The sequence below is a fragment of the Cyprinus carpio genome, chromosome A1 (assembly GCF_018340385.1).
Source record: "Cyprinus carpio isolate SPL01 chromosome A1, ASM1834038v1, whole genome shotgun sequence".
Classification (NCBI taxonomy): domain Eukaryota; kingdom Metazoa; phylum Chordata; class Actinopteri; order Cypriniformes; family Cyprinidae; genus Cyprinus; species Cyprinus carpio.
The window spans coordinates 25,400,638-25,420,311 of record NC_056572.1 but is presented as its reverse complement, the minus strand read 5'-3'; the positions used below and the strand labels follow the sequence as shown (position 1 = coordinate 25,420,311).

General features: G+C 36.7%; 1 protein-coding gene across 1 annotated transcript in view; it reads left to right on the top strand.

The window, feature by feature from the left end:
• Positions 1-10,970, top strand: part of LOC109098912 (regulator of G-protein signaling 12-like) — a 44,110-nt gene extending 33,140 nt beyond the window's left edge. The window contains 11 exon segments of the mRNA XM_042759237.1: position 38; positions 1,074-1,271; positions 2,017-2,156; positions 2,377-2,446; positions 5,903-6,114; positions 6,413-6,478; positions 6,830-6,956; positions 7,288-7,384; positions 8,090-8,157; positions 8,815-8,911; positions 9,193-10,970. Of these exon segments, the coding sequence (XP_042615171.1) occupies position 38; positions 1,074-1,271; positions 2,017-2,156; positions 2,377-2,446; positions 5,903-6,114; positions 6,413-6,478; positions 6,830-6,956; positions 7,288-7,384; positions 8,090-8,157; positions 8,815-8,911; positions 9,193-9,767 (1,651 nt within the window). The 3' untranslated portion in view covers positions 9,768-10,970.
• The last annotated feature ends 8,704 nt before the right edge of the window (positions 10,971-19,674 follow it).

Here is a 19,674-nt window from a genome sequence, read left to right as displayed (position 1 = left end):
CTATGATATCATAAGATCATGAATGTAGCATCCTTAGAGTGACTCCAACCGTCCCATGATAACTGTGAGGAAACCTGCGGGCAACCTTTGTGCTTGTAGCAGCAGAGAATGTGTGTTCTTATAAAGTGTCTTTTAAAGGCGGAGAATCACGTAGCAGCATTTAGAGGCTCCTGTCTGGCTGTCACCTCCTTATCCAAGATCTCTGTCAATCAGAGTCACATCAACATTATGTTGGCCACATTTTGCAATGTCAGATAACTGTAGCTGTTCAGTGGTGTAATGCATAACCCCCGCAATCCAGGTCCTTCCTTTTTTCCACCCCATTTTTTTATTTTTCTGGATTTGTCATTTTAAACGGGGAATCTGGTGCCATAAAAATGGTGACGTTTTTAATTAAAGCTTGCATTTTGTTCAGGAAGATATTTTAGTTGTTTTTGAAATAAGTCTGTTTGCTGTCGCTATGATGAACAAGACTGCATTTATTTGATTAATAATATTATTAAATATTATTAATGCTTTCTATTTTATTGTAAAATGTAGTTTATTCATGTGATTGCAAAGCTGAATTTTCAGCAGCCATTATTCCAGTCTTCAGTGTCACATGACCCTTCAGAAATACTTGTTGAAAGCAGTTTATTTTTTGATAAATAGAATTTTTTAATGAATGAAAAGTTGAAAAGAACAGCATTTATTTGAAACTGAAATCTTTTGTTACACTGTATATGTTTTCACTGTCATTTCAGATTAATTTAATACATACTTGCTTAATAAAAGTATTAATTTCTTTAAAAAGGAAAAGAAAAAAAGACTGATCTCCTTTCAACTTGAATGGAAGTGTATATCATTGCAGCTGATAAGACCCACATTGGTGGTCATCAACATACAGTATGTTGTTGATAAGGATGCTGGTGCCCCCACTGGTTTGCTTTAAGCAGCTTTACCAGCAAGATTAATGCTAGTTGACAAACATAAAAAAATATGGATATGCTAGACCAGTATCGAGATTTGTGCCATGCTTGTGTCTTGTAAGCAGCTGGCTTTACAGTGCACCTCTTCTTTTTTTCCCTCAATAGATCTTTAACCTGATGAAGTTTGACAGTTACACCCGCTTCCTAAAGTCCTACCTGTATCAAGAATGTATGCTTGCAGAGGTGGAGGGCCGTCCTCTTCCAGACCCCTACCAGGTCCCCAGTAGTCCCACGTCCAAACATAGCACAAGCTCTGACCGCTCTAACCTCTCTACACCTAAAAGGTAACACAAACACATTTGTGTTTACTTTATATCTTAATGCCCTTCATTTGAATGATGAAAGTCAGTTGTCAGTTGACACAATGACTTCCTTTGAAACATAATCACAAAAACAAACAAATTGTGAAGCATATTAAAGAATGATACCCCCAGTTATCTCTCAGTGGAAGGTTTAGTAACACCTTTAGTAGTTTATGTACATTCATATGTGATTATGTATGAACATTTATCAATTATGAATTTATGACCTTTGTAACTATTGAAATATGATCTCTTCAGCATTGCAGAATGTAATAATGTTTAAAAATGTTATTTTGAAGTTTTACCATCATTTCGCGAAGATGTCTCACTTTTAATTGCCCTTTAAAGTAATTTGTGACCTATGTATGTGGGAAAGCTTAACACCTTAAAGTATTTATATGCAATTATCTTGTTTCATTTAAGGTGTGAGACTGAAGCTATTGTCAGCATTATCTTCTTGTTTACATAGCCAAGTGTTAATATAGTTATCACAGAAGCTTTCAAAAGAAGAGAGACAGTCATCTCAGTTAACATCCCACCATGCTTTCCAGTCAGATCTAATTTAACTCTCTAAATTCCTGACTGGCTGTGCATCTCATTTTTTATTCTGCATATCAGTGGTTCATGTCAGTGGAGTTTTTATTGTTTTTTATTTTATTGTCTGTTACCTTGGGATCTTTGTGTAACACCTTTGTGTTTGAGTGTGGAAAATAATTGAACATTTTTTGAAGGTGCAGGACGACAAGAAGAGTAAATCGGGAAGGTCACTAAATGAAGACAGCAAAGATGAACATAGCGATAAAAAGAAAAGCGTTTTCTTCTCCTGGTCCAGAAATAGAAGTTTCGGAAAAGGATCTAAGAAGAAGGACCTTGGAGACTACAGTGAGTGGGGGACATCAGTGCTGATTCTGTTAAATTATTGTTCTGCAGTTTAGCTTCATTTTAGTTTTTGTGTATTTGCTGTGCACTTACAATGCTCATAAAGTTTTATACTTTTCATGTCTGCATTTTTTGTTTCTGTGCTTCTTGTCTTTCCTTGAATATTTCCTCTATTCCCTGGATTTTCTAGTATGTTGGTTATAAATGATATTTGTCTTTCACCACAGGCTTTACTGGGGTAGTAACGGACGGAGAGAATCACAGGGCTCTTTGTCGTCTGGTGCAAGTTTGGAACTTGCAACCTCTGGTTCTGGAAAAAAATGAGGTGAGTTGAATGTGTCTGACTCAAGTTGATGGTAATCTGTCTAGGATTATTAGGATTTTGTCATAATTATAAAATATAGTATATTGTATTAAGTCCACCCAGTCAATTAATAATGATGATTAGGGATATGCTGGTATAAAACTTTGAAATGAAACATTTGAAACTAAATGTTGCGATTAATTGCTAATGCTTTTTTATCACGGTATACGGTATTATAACGATATTGAAAATTTAGTTTTAAAAAAGTGTTGTCATAATACAGCATAACAGGTTTAATAATTTTTTTTCTTATAATAAAATAACTGAACATTTAAATATGATTTTTTTTTATACAGAAAAACGTATAAAGTAAAAAATTTTACACAGATTAAAGTGCAAAAGAACTATAAATACCAAAAGGTATCACTTTAAAATAAGATCTCATTAGTTAACCTTAGTTAATGCATTAACATTCACAATGAGCAAAAGCTGCGTTTGCTACAGAAGTTATTAATCTTTTTTAAAAAAAATACAACTACATAACACAGTGTTGCAACTTTTGATTTTAACAATGCGTTATTAAATATTGGAATTAGCTAAGATTAGTGAATGTTAGAATAATTTTTCATTGGCAGTTTATGTTAACTGAATTGACTGATGTTTACTAATGAAACCCTAATGTAAAGTGTGACCGAGCAATAAAGAATCAAAACACTTTCAAACAATGTCTAGGGCATGTTGTAGTCCAGATTAAACATAAAAAAAAGTCTGAAAATAACCTAAGTATGAATATTTATGTTTTTGGCACTTTGATGAACACCATAGCCAATACAAAAATCCGAATGGCTATTTAACGTTTTAGAAAGTAGCGCAGCTGCTTTATTTATGGGGATTCCAGGGTAATGGCTGCATTTTCTGCAGTTTTAGCGCCATCTGCTGTCAGAGAGTGAATGTGCGCTTTCATTCAGCTCGTCTCTCACGTGTTCCGCCATGCGCTTCTCATCCGTGCTTGTTTACATCAGACTTCACACGTCTTTCAAGCAGCATACATAGGTGTTGTGCATTGTGACCAGTTGATGGGAAAAGTTTTCCTAAAATGCATTCAAAATTCTGTATAATTTGTAATTAGGGGCTCAAGCATGCAGTTAGGATTAGGATTTTTTTTTTTTTATTATTATTATTCTCCGGTAAAACTGATTGTGCAGGCCAAACCGTAAGGCCTAGAAAGCTGAAACTTGGTCAGAAGGTAGTAGTCTGGCTCGCTACTCAGGTGCAAAGTCTCAGCCCAATCGGCCAATAGGGGGCGCTACAGCGCTACATTTTCAGAATCCTTGGGATTGTCACTGTGATTTGTCACTCTTTTTTCTGCAAATTTGACGTATGTCCTAAACCTGCTTTTGCGAACTAGTCCTAGGATTTTCGCCCAATTGGAACCAAACCACTGCAGAAATGTTCTTTGGACAGTGAATATTAATAATTATCAAAAAAAGTTGAAATTTCAACTCACTGTCGCAATGGGGCACTAAAATGTTCAAAAGTCGAGGACCAGTTTACGCTAAAGGCTATAACTCATGATCGAAATGAGATATCTTCCCCAAACTTGCTACACGTGTGTATGAGCTAAAACTTTGGTCAAATAAAAAATGCGCAGCTCTGCCACTTGGTGGCGCTATAGGAGGAAAAAAAAAACATTGGCATATCTCAAAAAACATGGCCGCCATTGGCCAATGAATTTTGAGCACCTATTTGACAAGGTTAACGGAGGTCAATCAGAATGAAACTCGGTGGGCCTGTTCGACTCATGTCTCTAAAGGTCTGTAAGAATTTTGAAAGAAATTGGCCACTAGTTGGTGCTAATGAGTTTTATGGCTCAGTAATCATGTGGTGTTTCAAATATCCACACAGTATGCATATCATTTGATAGATGTCCTCATAATGCACAACTTTGCCTCAAGAACCATTGCTGGAAATCAAATCATTCATTAATTATTCTCAAATATGTTAAAAACCTACTTTTGCGAACTAGTCCTACGTTTTTCACCTGATCGGAACCAAACCACTGCAGTAATATTCTCTGGACTCTCTAGATCAATAATTATTTAAAAAAAAATGTAGAATTTTGTCCTTTGGTTATCTATAAATGGGTCATTTAGAAAAGGGGCATGGCCAAATATACTCAACGGCCTATAAAACCTAAATGAAAACTTAAAATTTTGACACTTGGTGAAAACATGTGTCAGATGACTCTTAACAAGCATGCAAAGAGTCACGGAGATCCATATGGTGGCTCTATAACAGTTAGTAAAAAAAAAAAAAAAAAATATTTCAATTATAACAGAATTAAATTGTACAAAAAAAAAAAAAGGTTCACATATTCACGCATACACTACATCTTCATATCATAAAATAGATCTCGTCATGCTGAACACAACTTTGCCTCTGGGACCAATGTTGTCAATAAAACTGTTAATTAAATATTCAAGATTATTTAAAAAAGCTTATTTTTTTTGCTAGTTAGTGGTTTTTTTCCTGATCAGAACCAAACCAGTGCAGAAATATTCCCTGGACACCGAATATCAATAATTATCAAAACAAAAGTTGAAATTTCAACTCACGGTCGCAAAGGGGCGCCATAAGGTTCGAAAGAGGCGTGGCCAATTTTACTAAAATGGCTATAACTCTGGAATGGAATGAGATATCTTCACAGAAATCGGAAGATATGTGTATGAGCTAAATCTTTGGTCAAATAAAAAAAAATTGCAAAGCTCTCCCACTTGGTGGCAGAAAAAACTGATGAAACTGAAAAAACAATAATTATCAAAAAAAAAAAAAAGTGAATTTTGTCCTTTGGTTACTTATAACGGGGTCATTTAGAAAAGTGCCTATAAAAGCCTATAAAACCTGAACAAAAACTCAGAACTTTATGAAACTTGGTGAAAACATGTGACCGATGACTCTTAACAAGCATGCAAACTTTCATGGTGATCGGACTGTAGGTGGCGCTATAACAGTCATACATTTTAAAAATCATAATATTTCGTTGGTAAATTACCTCTATTTACCCAAAATGCTATTGATTAAGGGGGTTACAGCCATGTTAACACACAATCTTTATCCGTATGTGCTTAAATGCCTTAACTGCTTGAACCCCGATAATTGCTGCTTGCAGGTATATTAAATAATTATTCTCGGTATTTTGAAGTGCCTATGATAACAATATCGTGCATATTCATTCGCGTGATGTATCGTATTACCAAATACTGGCACATTGTCTAATGATGATGGTCATATTATTAATACATTTTTATTTGTAGTAGAATTATTTGTTTTTAAGAATATATCCTCTAATTATGAGTATTATCTCCAATTTAATATAGCTGAATTGAATATTTTTGTGTTCATTTAATTTGTTTGTATTGCTTATTCCTTTGTAATCCTTTGTCTGACAGGGTGAGGTGTCGCGTAACTCCATGTCGTTGTCTGAGCGTGCCGTGCGTCACTGTAACATTAACCTTCCGGATGGTTCATGCAGCTCAGTACCCATCAGGCCTGGCGTCTCCATCAGAGAGGTGCTCTTAGGCTTGTGTGAGAAGCTCTGCATTAATCTGGCTGCTGTGGATCTGTTCTTAGTAGGAGGAGAAAAGGTAACATGTCTATCATAGTGCAGTTCAGATCTCCATTGTAGAGTGTTAACTGTGTTTTGTGGATAAAACTATACTATTATAGTAACCAGTAATTAAGGTACCTTCAGTTTTGCTTTTGCTTTTAATTTTGGCCTGTCCACCTTGAAAGGTTACAAGGTGGTTTCAGTATGTGTGTGTTTGTGCTGAGTGTTGCATTTATGTGTGTGTGTGTGTGTGTGTGTATGTGTGTGTGTGTGTGCACGCATCTGTATCATTTGATACTGTAATGCTGTAATAGACTATAATAGCATGTTTGTCCTTGTGTAAAGCCTTTAGTGTGGACCAGGACTGCATGACACTGTGCTCCAGAGATCTGCGGCTGGAGAAACGTACACTATTCCGGTACACGCCAGTTTTATGTTTTTATATCTATCCATTCATTCATCTTTTCATCTATCATTTTTGTCCGTGTTTATTAGGGGTGCACGATAAATATAAGCCAATAATTAATGAGCATCTCGTCAGTAAAGCCGGTTCTCTAAACAGCGGTAAATTCCGTCAGGTGCGAGAACCGGCTTTACTGACGAGATGCACATTAATTATCGGCCGATATTTATCGTGCATCCCTAGTCTTTATGTATTAATCAGGCCTCTTTTTCTTTTATACTTTTTAAACTTAACTGAAGTCTTTCATTATCATTTTGTAAAGTTTATTTTTCTTAACTTCTCTCTTTCTTCATCTCCCCCTCATAGACTGGATCTGGTGCCCATAAACCGTTCTGTTGGGCTGAAAGCAAAACCCACCAAGCCAGTTACAGAAGTGCTGAGGCCGGTGTGTGCCCAATATGGCCTGAACTTAGGAGACCTGGTGGCCAGGATAGTGAGTCAGCATATGCTTATTTTATTTAAATATATTGAATATATTGGCATGCATCTTAGAAATGTTTTGTGCACAATATTGTATTCAAAAATTCTCACCGAAAACATGATGACGATGTGTTTGTGGGTTAAAAATCATGTTGGGTTATCAGGTTTCACAGTAGCGTAGTAAGTATGTTTCCATCATCTTGCTTGTTTAGCTTGTTTGGTTTTGTAGCACATTGCTATATGGAATATGGGCTACTGTAACATAAAATGTGAAATGTATGCATTTTGTGATTTTATGAAATGATGACTACTACTAAGTAGATGTGTTGTTTTTGTGTGGGTAGAGTGGAGAGAAAGAGCCGCTGGATCTTGGGCTTCCTATATCTAATCTAGATGGACTGAGGGTGGTTCTGGAAGCAGGAGACCACGTTCCAGGAAAAGGCAAGATGCACGCACACATAACAGGACAGACATCATTCACATCATCTGATCTGATTCTTTGATTTCACACACTGTGAAACACTATCATGAAGGCCAGACAATTTTATTTCCTAAATGTGGATTTTATAATTATCTAGATCTGCAATTCCCCTGATAGCTATATAAACAATTATGTATCTGTTAGGTCCCTTTTAAAATAGAAATACACATTAGTATACTTTTAAAAAGAATACTTATTACAGAAATAATACACTTTAAAAGTATATACTTAAGTGCAAACTAAATGTAATGTTTTGGATATTTAATTGTGTGTTAACTGCAATTAAATTAAAATATATTATTGTTTAATTTTATAATAAATACATTTTTAAAAACTGTTTTTTTAAATATGCTTACAAGTGTGCTGCTGAATTTACTGATGAGCATTTATGGTAAACTAAAATATACTTTAATGTAATTTCTTTTATTTACATATATTTGTAATTACACTTTTGTAATGATGAAGGTGCAATTGCGTACATTTAAAATGTATTGACTTTAAATGTAATACGGAATCACACTCTACAGTAAAAATTATAGTCAAGTAATACTCATGCACTTTGCATTATGAAAGTAAAATGGGTTATGTATGCCTTGTTGTCTTAAACATAGTTGCTTTCTTTTAAGCTTGAACAGAACAAGTTAACTTTCTCCCTCTCTGAACAGACAAACAAAAGCTGGTCTCATCTAAAAGTCATGGTCCACCTCTGTCTACGCGAAGCCAGTCAGCCACAGTAAGACCTTGATCTCCAAGATCATACATTTTCATCCCCTTCTCTCTCTTTCTTTCTTTCTTTGTATTTTTTGGCCTGTGTGTGGGGAGTCTGTGCATGGCTGGCTTCCCTATTCTTTTCTCTGGTCTGAAGGCTGTGTGTATCTCTGCATTTCTGGGCCTGTGGATGATCTAACCCCACTTCTCGGATCACAGCAACCCACCTCTTGACCACTTCCTTTCCTTCAACACACCACAATGTTGTGAGGTGATAGCAGACTCTGTCCGCCAAGAGTTCCTTGGTTCAAGGGTTCTTCCTCTGTACAGACACTTTCATCTTAATAGTTGCTGGTAGCTGTGTGATATGTTGAGAGAAATGGTTGAAAAATAAGAAAGTGGAGCGTGGATGTTTATTGATTTTGGGCTTGTGGTGGCATGCTGTGCTGGTGGTGGTTTTTTTCTGCAGTTACATGCTGTGCTGAATGGAGATTGACTTTAGTATGCTTGCACAAGTAGAGTGAGTATGTACACTAGCTTTAGTGATAGTGACTAGAGGCCCACCTAGTACCCCTATGAGACCCCAGTAGTTTTAGCCCTGCGCCCCAGAGAAAGCCTTGCAGAAGAGGCGGTTCTCATCCACGCACCCTTAATGTGCCCCATTCTCATTGTCGCTACCCAGGGGGAGGACAAAGCGGCAGGAAAGGCTTCATCTGTGAAAACCAGGGCCCAGGTGGAAAAGCGCAAACAGAAAAAGCTTAATATAGATGAAGCTGAAGGTAAAATACTATTCCCCTTTCACTTTCTTGAATAATCTATCTTTCTTTTACCTAGTTAGGCGGTGAAGTTGTTCTTGGCTACATCTTCTGCTAACCAATCTCTGTAGCAACACTGGCTGATGTAGCTAATGCTAACGCAAGCACACTTTGCAACTGCAGTAAATCTGTTGCTGATGTCTTGCGAGAATGCTTTCTATCTAACGCTCTTTGTAACATGTCAGATGTGCTTTTTACTTTCCAACAAATAAAACAGTTTAAAATTGTATTTGTTGTTCAACCAGAATTCTTCGAGCTCATATCCAAAGCACAGAGCAACAGAGCTGACGACCAGCGGGGTTTGCTGAACAAATCCAACCTTGTCCTTCCGGACTTCCTGCGCCTCGACATGGAAGCAGACAGCAGCAACCTCAGCTCCACCCCTGTCTCCCACAAGAACCGGCCCCGATCCAAGGAGAACGGTTCCGCACTCAGTGCCAGCCACCAATCGCAGAGCTTAGATTCAGCGGTGGAAGGCACAGCGCCTAGACGTGCGCTGCCTCCCAATAATCCTCTCAGAAACGCAGCAGGCCGAAATCCACCACCATTTAGTTCCTCACTATCCCCAATACCACACTCGCAAAAAGGGGGCTCGTCCGGGATCACAGACTGGAGGAGTGACGGAGGGGTCCAGGCACTGGAGGAAGAGGAGAGCAGCACGGACCTGACATTTGTCGCCGAAGGCGACATCACAAGCCCTAACAGCTCTCTCCTTCACCATTCCCCTATGCCTCTCCTTCCTTCCCCAGACCGACTGCACCTCCTGAGAGAGGACACTTTCCAGGACAGCTGGGCTCAATCAGGTACCTCTCCTGTGTGAACAAACTACACTCGCATGTGTTATCCTCACCTCTCTCTGGTCCCTCCTGAAGATGTGTGTGATTTCTGAGTGCTGTGGATTTGCTGTGTGCCTCATCGTAAGCCCTATCCCAAACCCTGGCAAAACCACATCCTTCCCATGTACATTTGACACCCTTTAAGCACTTTAATGAAGAATCGAAAAAGAGACTTCTACCTACAATGCATTTGACAGTTTATTTTCCCCTGAAAGTATTTTAAAACAACTAGCCACACACAGTCTTGACAATCATTGACCTTCACAGCTTTTATTCCACTGAGAGAAACAATAAAATTATTCTAGCCAGTCGGACTGATCTGAGGTTAGTAGTGAACTGAACTGATCTTCCTCGTTTTCTGCATAAATCTGCTCTCTGGCTGATCACATGATGGCCTTAACAGGAGCCACAACCGACTGAACTAAACGTGATAGTTCTTCGACATTAAATATAAACTACAAACCAGATGTGGAGTGTTTGAAGTGACAAACACCCTTGTTTATGCATGAATATATTAATCTGTTTAAAAAAAGTTGTTCAAATGATGTGAATACAAAAAATGGACTAAAAACGTAAACGGCCACAATCAGTTACGACAAAGGCCTCACCTTACCTCTCAATGGTTACCAGTAGTGTGCCTTCCATGAACCTGTCCATGAAACATAAATATTGACAAAGAGTATTCAGTAACTTCTCATGACCTCACATTTCTATATTTAAATCTTAAATTGAGACCTCAGAGTGTTTTTTTCATTTTTCCATCGTATTCTTACGTAAATGCAATTCAACAATGTGTAGCTACGCAGATCACTTCCTGTTTACCACCATGACATCACTTCCATGTTTTTTAAGCTACAGTATCATATGTTACTTATGTAATTGTGTAATATAATCCTAAAAAAAGGATTAATTTATCCAGGATGAAACTTCAGTATATCTTCATGAATGATAAAATACTAAATGTGTACATGGTTTCTGTTACATCTGTGTGATTTATTGCTATGTTGAGTTGCCGACATTGTTGAATTGTTCTCCATTCAGTTCCTTCTGACACTGAAATCATTTTCAGTTTTCTGTAGCAGTCTTTTTTGTAGACAACCAATATCTCTGCTCGGACTGATATTTCTGCAAACCTGTAAATAGAGTTAAATAAAAGTTAGGGGTGAGCTCTTTCTCCCTTCCTCTTATGTTTGTGTCTTGTTCCGATCTCTTTCCAGTTTTCAATTTCTACTATTTCTTAGACCTGAAACATACTCTTAAGTACATAAACACACATGCTTCCAACTATGCAAGTTTAAATTCAAGCATTGTTGTACTCCAAAATATGTCAGCACAATTCAAAATGCAGCACAAGTATATTCTCAGTCTTACCACTATGGTGCTATAAAAGGTGTTAGTTAGTTGTCTGCTTCTATAGTCAGTTTTCTCTTTCAGGTCATCTACTGTTATTGTGAAGCAATCGTTTTAATCTTACTGGGCAAGTTTGATCATAAACATGTTTAATGCCAAAAAAAAAAAATTAATTAAAAGGTAACTATTTTAATTTACTGTACTCATGTACAGTAAAGGGAACTCTGCAGCTGGAATGTGATGGCTATGTATTGTTTGCGTACTTGTAAGATCATGTTTCTGGCCTTAGGGTCTTTCTGGCATGTTATGGTGTTCTTAAATGAAATTGCACCTCAAGAATTTGGAGAACTTAATATTTTTTAACCAGTTCAGTACTTACTCTTGAAAAAGTCATCCTGACAGAGATCTTTGAATACAAGAGTTGTCAAACCAAAAATTTTGGGGTCAGTAAGATAAAAAAATACCTAAATGTTTTTTAAGAAAATAATAATTTTATCAAGCAAAGACATTTAATTGGTCAAAAATGACAAGACATTTAAAATGTTAAAAAAAATTTTTCTTCAAATGCTGTTCTTTTGAATTATTCATCAAAGAGGCTTTTTAAAAATGTATCACGGTTTTAACAAAATATTTAGTAGCACAACTGTTTTTTTAACACTGATAGTAATAATAAGAAATGCTTCTTAAGCAGCAAATTTGCATATTAAAATAATTTTACTGAAGGACACTGTAGGCTGGAATAATGGCTGCTGAAAATTCAGCTTTGCCATCACACACACATATGTTTGTGTGTGTGTGTGTGTGTGTGTGTGTTATATATATTTATATATTATATTATATTATAAAATATATTGAGCATAAGAACATAAACTTCTTTCAACAGCATTAAAAAAAACCTATCAACCCCACACTTTTAAAAAGGAAGTGATTAGTATAATATGAGTGAAAACAGCACCACATCCTTGAGAGTTCAATGAAAGACAGAAGCCCAAAAAATTCTCAGATAAGATAGATTATTGTTTCCTTTTCCTGTTATGAAATAAATAATACAAGGTAGACATGAAGCATTAACCACACAGCTGATCACATGATGAAATGTTCTACTCTCAGAAGCGTTTTTTAATAACTCCTTCACACTCTCATCCCACTTCCCCCACCATCTGTTTAAGGGAGGCTGTTCTCAGTGCATTAGCGATGCACAGAGGCCTAGTTAAAGTGAATGGCTGGTTAGGCAGGCTTTGTGTTGTTTGGAAGCTGGTACTGGGCTCAGACAAAACCAGCCTCTGTTTCCCCTCAGTGCTCCCTCTCTCATCCTCCACCGGAGGAAGTGTCCTAATTCTGCATTGTCTCACTTTGTACATTTTCACGCTCCAAAAGAAGGGAAACACTCCATAGACAGAAATCAAAATGCTGTTGTAATTTTACCATGAAGCCACGTTGCTGCGTGACTACTCCTGATGCTCTCTTCTATATATTTCAATAGCTGATCTTTACATATCACTTATAATAATAGCTAAACTACTGTCATGTTACTGAAAAATATTAATAGCGTCGCTACTTTCAGTTCTATATTTACAGTACAAACACCTGCAAATTCCTGTCAAAATTACAAATGCTTGGGAATTTCCGATTCTTTGGAATATTAGGATGAAGACCACATTTCAAGATCAAATTCTAATGACTATTTCATTTTGGGGATGTTTTAATGGGATTAAACAGTTTAAATCATCCTACTGGAACTGACTTTTGTTAAATTTACTTTAATTATTAACTGCAAAGAAACATTTGCTATTTTTTGTTGCCCAAGAATCCCATCTGGATGCTCATCTCTACCAAATACTCACAAAGTCTTGCAGCATGTGAATGACCCAATAAATACACAGGGCATGTTCAAGTGTTTGTGGTAAGACTTTTGCACCCGGCAAGTTTGAAACATCTGCTTGAACAGGAAGACTATGTTTTTCCCCATGAAGAAGAGTCAGAAAGAGAATCACTTCAAAGTCACTGCTGACACAAAACCCCATGTTTTTTCCCCACAGTAATACAAACAGTTACAGCGAGTTTTCAATGAGCAAATGCATTACAATCTTTGCTAAGTGACAAAACAAAGTCCTAGGAGGCTTGCAATCTGAAAAGATATGGTGCTCCATCTAGTGGCCATGGCAGATAAGTGATTATTGAATTACTGACTGTAAAAAGCATGACTGTAATGTGCCAATAGCTTTTTTGTCATTAGAGTTTAGACATGGAGTATTTAGTTTCCTGAAGTGCATATGTTTGATAATCAGTTTAGTTATAACATGAAGACTTTCTATTAGACAGGGTTTACAAACAAAAATCGCTTCTGTTCAGGCAAGTAGTTTTATATGTTGCCACAAGGGGGCAGTGTGTCTGTAACTAATCACTCAACAACACAAAACGGCTCAAATTCAATAGACCATGATGTGCACAGTCAAACTCAGTTCTGCCTTCATTAGCCTCACCTTTTCTCTAGCATTTTCCTCTGGCACATATCTTTAACACATAGCAGTGTGTATTGGTAATGATAGCCTGTCCAATTGGTTATAAGCATGTTAATAAGTTTGCAATGAGTCTTCTTAGGGACATTAGCAGCTTAAAATCAAAGCTAACAAGTCACAAGCCACTCATCTCATCATGTGCTGCAACGTCTTCTGTCCAATTGCATGTTGCTAAGCAACCTGATGATGAGCTATAAATGTGTTTTGTAACTATCCTGCTGAAGGAAAAAAAAAAAAGAAGGTTTTAGACACTTTTCAGCTGGTTAGGCTGGGAGACTGGTTGTGTTAATGTGTGCAGAAGAGCAGAAGTCAACAGAAATTCAAGTTTTATTACAACCTGTGTAGCTCAGTAGCTTGATGTGCCAGTAGAAGACATTGTTCAGTCTTAATTTTGTAAGACAGGAATGTCTAAAACATGACTGCTGCTCTTATTAATCAAATCTAGTGTTGGATGTGGTTGAGTATAAAGATGTATTACATAAGCGTATGTCTGTTTCATATTTATAAGTAGTCTCTAATATTTATTACATGTACACTACCATTCAGTAATTAATTAATACTTTTAATGTGCAAGAATGCATTAATTTGATCAAAAGTAAGAGTAAAGATGTTTAGAATGTTACAGATATCTGTTTCATATAAAAGCTATTCTTTTGAACTTTTCGCTCATTAAAGAATCTTGAAAAAAATGTATCATGTTTTCCATAAGATGCATAACTGTTTTGAGCATTGATAATAATAAGTAATGTTTCTTTAGTACCAAATCAGCATATTAGAATGATTTCTGAATGGATCATGTGACATTGATGCTGAAAATTCACCTTTGCCATATCAGGAATAAACTACAATTTTAAAATATATTCAAATAGAAAATAATGTTTTGAAACTGTAATAGGATTTTACAATATGAATGTTTTACTATATTTTTGATCAAATAATACAGCCTTGGTGAGCATATTAGATTTGTTTTCATTTGAAAAATCTTACTAAGTTATGTATAAATCATATATGAAATCTGAAATCGTATTGATAAATTAATCTCGGCACTCTCATGCTGCACCACCAACACATCACCCTTTTGACATTCATTTTAGAGGATTCTGTCAATGTCTCAGCAAACGTTAAATATTGGCATGTCTTTGAATAATGCAACACATGGGTGTGGGTGTAAAGCCACATTCATTTAAGTGGAAATGACAAAGATAGCACCATAAAAGTGGGCCATATGACTCCATATGGGCACGGTTTTTCAATTTTTGTCTGCTGAACGGCAAAATGTGTTATTCAATAATAATAATAATAATAATAATAATAATAATAATAATAAAACTTACTGTCTGCCATGGCTATCAAATGTCATTGCAAAAGATACATCAATAATACTGTCTATCTGGTCACAAGACATGGAATATCCAGCATTTGACATCATTGATGTCAGATCTGCGCATCAGATTTATGCCAAATAAGTCAAGTCTATATAGAACATGACATTGCTTTTTCCAATATATTTTTATGTTTGTTATTCATCAACATTCCTGCAAAAACTGTGCTCTTTTAATTAATATCTTAATATTTGCTCCTCTCCCCTTCTGACTATCCTTCCTTAGTGAAAATTGGTCAGAGAGAGAGGACCAGTGTTTCCAAATATTCCCACAGGAGGGCGCCCTCCGCCCCACCTCCCGCTCCTCCACCTCCACCTCCACCTCCCCCACCCAGGGTCAGAGGGGGCAGCAAGCGGGCTCCTCTCCATATGCGAGGTGCTCTTGACGTGGATGGGATCAGATGTGATGACCTTCGGAATGGAGAACTTGGAGGCTTGGAGAGGGTGGTTGGTGATCTGAAAACCAGCAAAGGAAGAATGAGAACAGGAGTTTACCAGAACTCAGGCCAAGCTGAACTGTTGCCTGTGAAAAAGTGTATTGATCCAAACCCAAAAACTGCAATTAAACCTTCAGTTAAAATTTCAAGCAAGAAGAATAGCCACAGCAAGAACAATGCAACTTTTGTCTGATCAGACAGTAAAGAGGTAGAGCTTGATAACAATTAACAATCTACTTCTAACAATACCTTGATAGATTTTCCAATGCAGCAGAAAACAGATGATTCAGGACCTTCACCTGCAATAATTTAAATAACTTTCAACATGGAGATTGTAGTGAATTTTCATGTTTGTTTTTGATTTCACTTACTGGGCTGGTATAATGTGCTTAAACAGCACATTAAGGTGTATAAATATGACCTGTGAGGAGCTGTTTGGGACTGAGCTGGACTGGCACGCTGTGGATTGCTTTAGGACTTCATCTGTTTTACTTATGGATACATTAATGTCAGGTCCAATGTAACAGCACTTATAATAAAGCATAATAAGGTGTCATACTTCTACTTGTCTCTTGTTTAATGTTTCCTCCTTGTTCTTCTACCAGTGAAATCTTCTATGCTGCTGTCTAGTTGAAACAAGGTGACGCTTGTGTCTCTAAAGTTCACACAGATAATTTTATTGGCTACTGTTCAGTGCTGAAAATGGCTGATTGACCTGTGGATGTGAAGGCACTGCTTGTTGCCAAGATGTATTTCAGGGATAATTTTAAAGAGGAAGGAGACGCTGAAAAGGGAAAGACTGATGGAAGGAAAAGATCAATACAAAATGCTGCAGGTATTCTAAGGACAAGCAGTGTTTTCATTTGCTAAACCACAAGCTAATGCACTGATGATTCCTGCACTCACACAGCAACTATCTTCAATAAATTTGAATGAATTTTCTGTCGCTGGTCAGTGATTTGAATCTCTGAATGTTTGTTGACTTCATTAGTATCAGTGTGCATTGAAGAATTTAAATTTCATTCATAAAAGAAGATCCTGAGTGCTGAGTGGCAGCGCTTTATTGGCATTGTTTTTCCTTTCCTTTGCCATTGTGTCCTTGAGTAAAACCTGATGAAACTGAAGTTCCCCCAGGGATGCTAAACATTGCACTTCTGTCATCCCCCCCCCCCCTTGCCCAGACAGTTCAATAAACAAAAAGGTAAATGCAACAGCAATTCATAGCAATTTTACATTTTGGTAAATTGATGGCTAATTTGTAATTTGTACGATCTCATTTATACATTTTCATTCGATCTGCTTGTGCCCCACAGATGGTTAGGTTTAGGGGTAGACCTTCATGCTTACGTTATCTTTCTAAAAACTGAATTACATTGTACAAATTAATATGAAACCTTAAAGGTTTGTAGAGTAATTCACAACAGCTTCGAACACGGCTCAACCAATCAGAATCAAAGACCAGAACTAGACACTCCGCTTTGCGTCAACTTGGCTCAACCAATCAGAATCCATGACCAGAACTATCCATTTTATAAAGAGCACTTTTTAAACAGTTGTGAAGAAATTTAATCAAAAGAATTACCCACTCAGAGAGTATGCAATTTTGGACATTTCATTTCCTGAATAAATGTTTTTTAACAAATTAGTTTGTGTGAATGATCAAATGACTCGACAATAAAAAAAGTTACTTTTCTTTTGTTCAATGAATCAGTGTGTTTGAACGAATCAGTTGAATAATGATTAAATAACACAAGTTATCTACTCGCAACCTGCTGGCATATCATGTAAAACTGTTGCATAAGTCCAACATTTACCTAGATTATTAAATAATATAAATTCTTGTTCATTGTTACTTGATGATACCGAATACATTAACTATGTCATATAATGAATGGAACCTTACTGTGAAGTGTTACCCATATACAAAATTCATTTAGGAGTGTTGCACAATTGTATCCTATAGGGGAGTAAAATGCTTGACATCCCAGCTTTCAACTGGCCCTACTGCTTCACGCTTCACAAAGGACAATCAGACTCTTTCTCATCCAGTAGTCTTCTCAGCTCCTTACAACAGGCTGTAGTCATTTTACAACTACCTACACTCCTACTAGCATCTGCTATTTGTCCTCTGGAGTGCATTCAAAATGCTTCAGCTTGACTTGTCTTTAACCTCTGGAATTCTCTCATGTTACGCCTCTGCTGCCTGCCAATACGACGCCATTTCTGACTTTTACACTACTGCCAAAAGCCTGACACCCACTACCTCCAATCTTTCATCTAAACTTCACCCCAGCCTAGCCTTGTCAGGCATCTGTGCTCGCTCAGCTCCCTCATCTCTCCATATGAAAGGTTACGGCTTGTCTAGGTGCAGACATTTCTCCATTTGTTGATCTCTCCATGGTAGAACAAAATACAAAAAAATGTCAAAACAGCAGATTTTTCAATACAAAGCCACAAAGGAACATATAATATACCCTTTAAAGTTATCTTCTCCTACATCCACATTCACCTTTCATAAATGTTTAAATACAGTGGGGTCTGAAACTCAGAGACCCCTGGAAATACTTCTATTTTGCATTTGTCTAGTTTAACAAAACTCTTTTCAGTCAAGTTCAAATGCATAAAACCTCATGTTCCATGCTATCCAGTATAACAAGAATGCTCAAAAGAGCATCTTGTGCTTCATTGGAATGCAATGCAATGCAAATCAGGTTTCTTGCCGCTAAGTACAAACATTTTGGAGGCAAAAGACTAAATATAATCTAAATCTAAATTAAATCCATACATAAAAACAAAAATGAATGAGAAACAGAGCCTATTTTCTTCCATTGTGTATGTTTATCTACGGCTGAGAAGAGAATGTTTCACATGAGCTCTACCGTCTTCTTTCCTACTGGCTGTTGCTCCCAAAAGTTGCTCTTCATTTGCATAAAGTTGAAGGATTCTGAACTTTGTCACGTCGCTGGACATGGCCCATCTGGTCGCCAATAGCCGCTGTTGCTCGTGTTGCCTTAAATCACCAGCTCTCCATTGAAATGAATGGGATTGTGTTGCTTTGCTGTTGCATGTCGCTTGTAGTGTGAACAGGGCTTCAGACTTTGCTGTAATTTTACATTTATTTACCACAAAAAAGCCTAGTAAACTACCATATATATGTTTTACAGTTAACTACTGCAATATGCACTGCATTATGGATATTTTATGCCATTTACAGTAATTTACTGTATATGGGAATTTGCCATACTTTACTGTTTGCTAAAAAGCAGTAGTGCTACTGTAAACTGTCCTGCAGATGAAAAACATGAATCTGCATTCTCAATTTAATGTCTGGGTAAGCCCAAGTGTGGTGAAATAAAATGATTAAAAAAATAAAATATATACACTCTGCTTACACCCCACAAAGTTTAAATGTTATTGGCGCGCAAAGTCCACGCAACAACCTGGAAGAGGTTATATAAACTGAGGCTTGTGTCGGGTGTGCGCATCCCGGGCTTCCCCTCTGAGTTAATCGCCAGAGGTCAAGAAAGAAAATGCATTATTTATTATGGCTTTTTGTTTGTTAATAGAAGCAAGGCCTCTTCAAAGTCAGTGTTCTCTTAAGTATCATATTTATTAATTTTTTTTTTTTTTTTTATAATCTCTCTTTTTTCAGTGTTGATTGTAAATTGATTGCATAAGTAATCAATCTAGCAGTCATTCTAGATCTATGATTTATTATGTTCATAACATATAGTGATTAGTCAATAATAACAGACGTAAAATAATGATTCTTCTTTTTCTCTCTTTTGCTTGTTTCAGCAGGAGCTAACTACACCCCAAGGGCTATTTTAGGACCTATATCTGTCATAACTAAAAAGTTACTTTAAAACACTGCCAAAAAAAAAAACAACAACAAAAAAAAAAAAAAAACAAGCAAACAACAACACCACCACCAACAACAAAAAAAGTTTAAGTTTGGCGAAAAGTTACTCTTTAATGTGATTGTACATTCAGGCAATTAATGGAGTTCCCTGACAAGGTTGTGCAAAAAAGCAATACTGTTTAAACAGTACTATACTGGGAATAACTCCTGTTGCAGAAGTTGTTACCTTGTCTGTCCATGAACAAATTTGAATGAGATAAACTCATGACCATTTCTCACACATTTCCCCTCTTTTTTGTTTCAGATCAGTTATCAGTGGTTATGGAGGCCATGCAGCCAAGA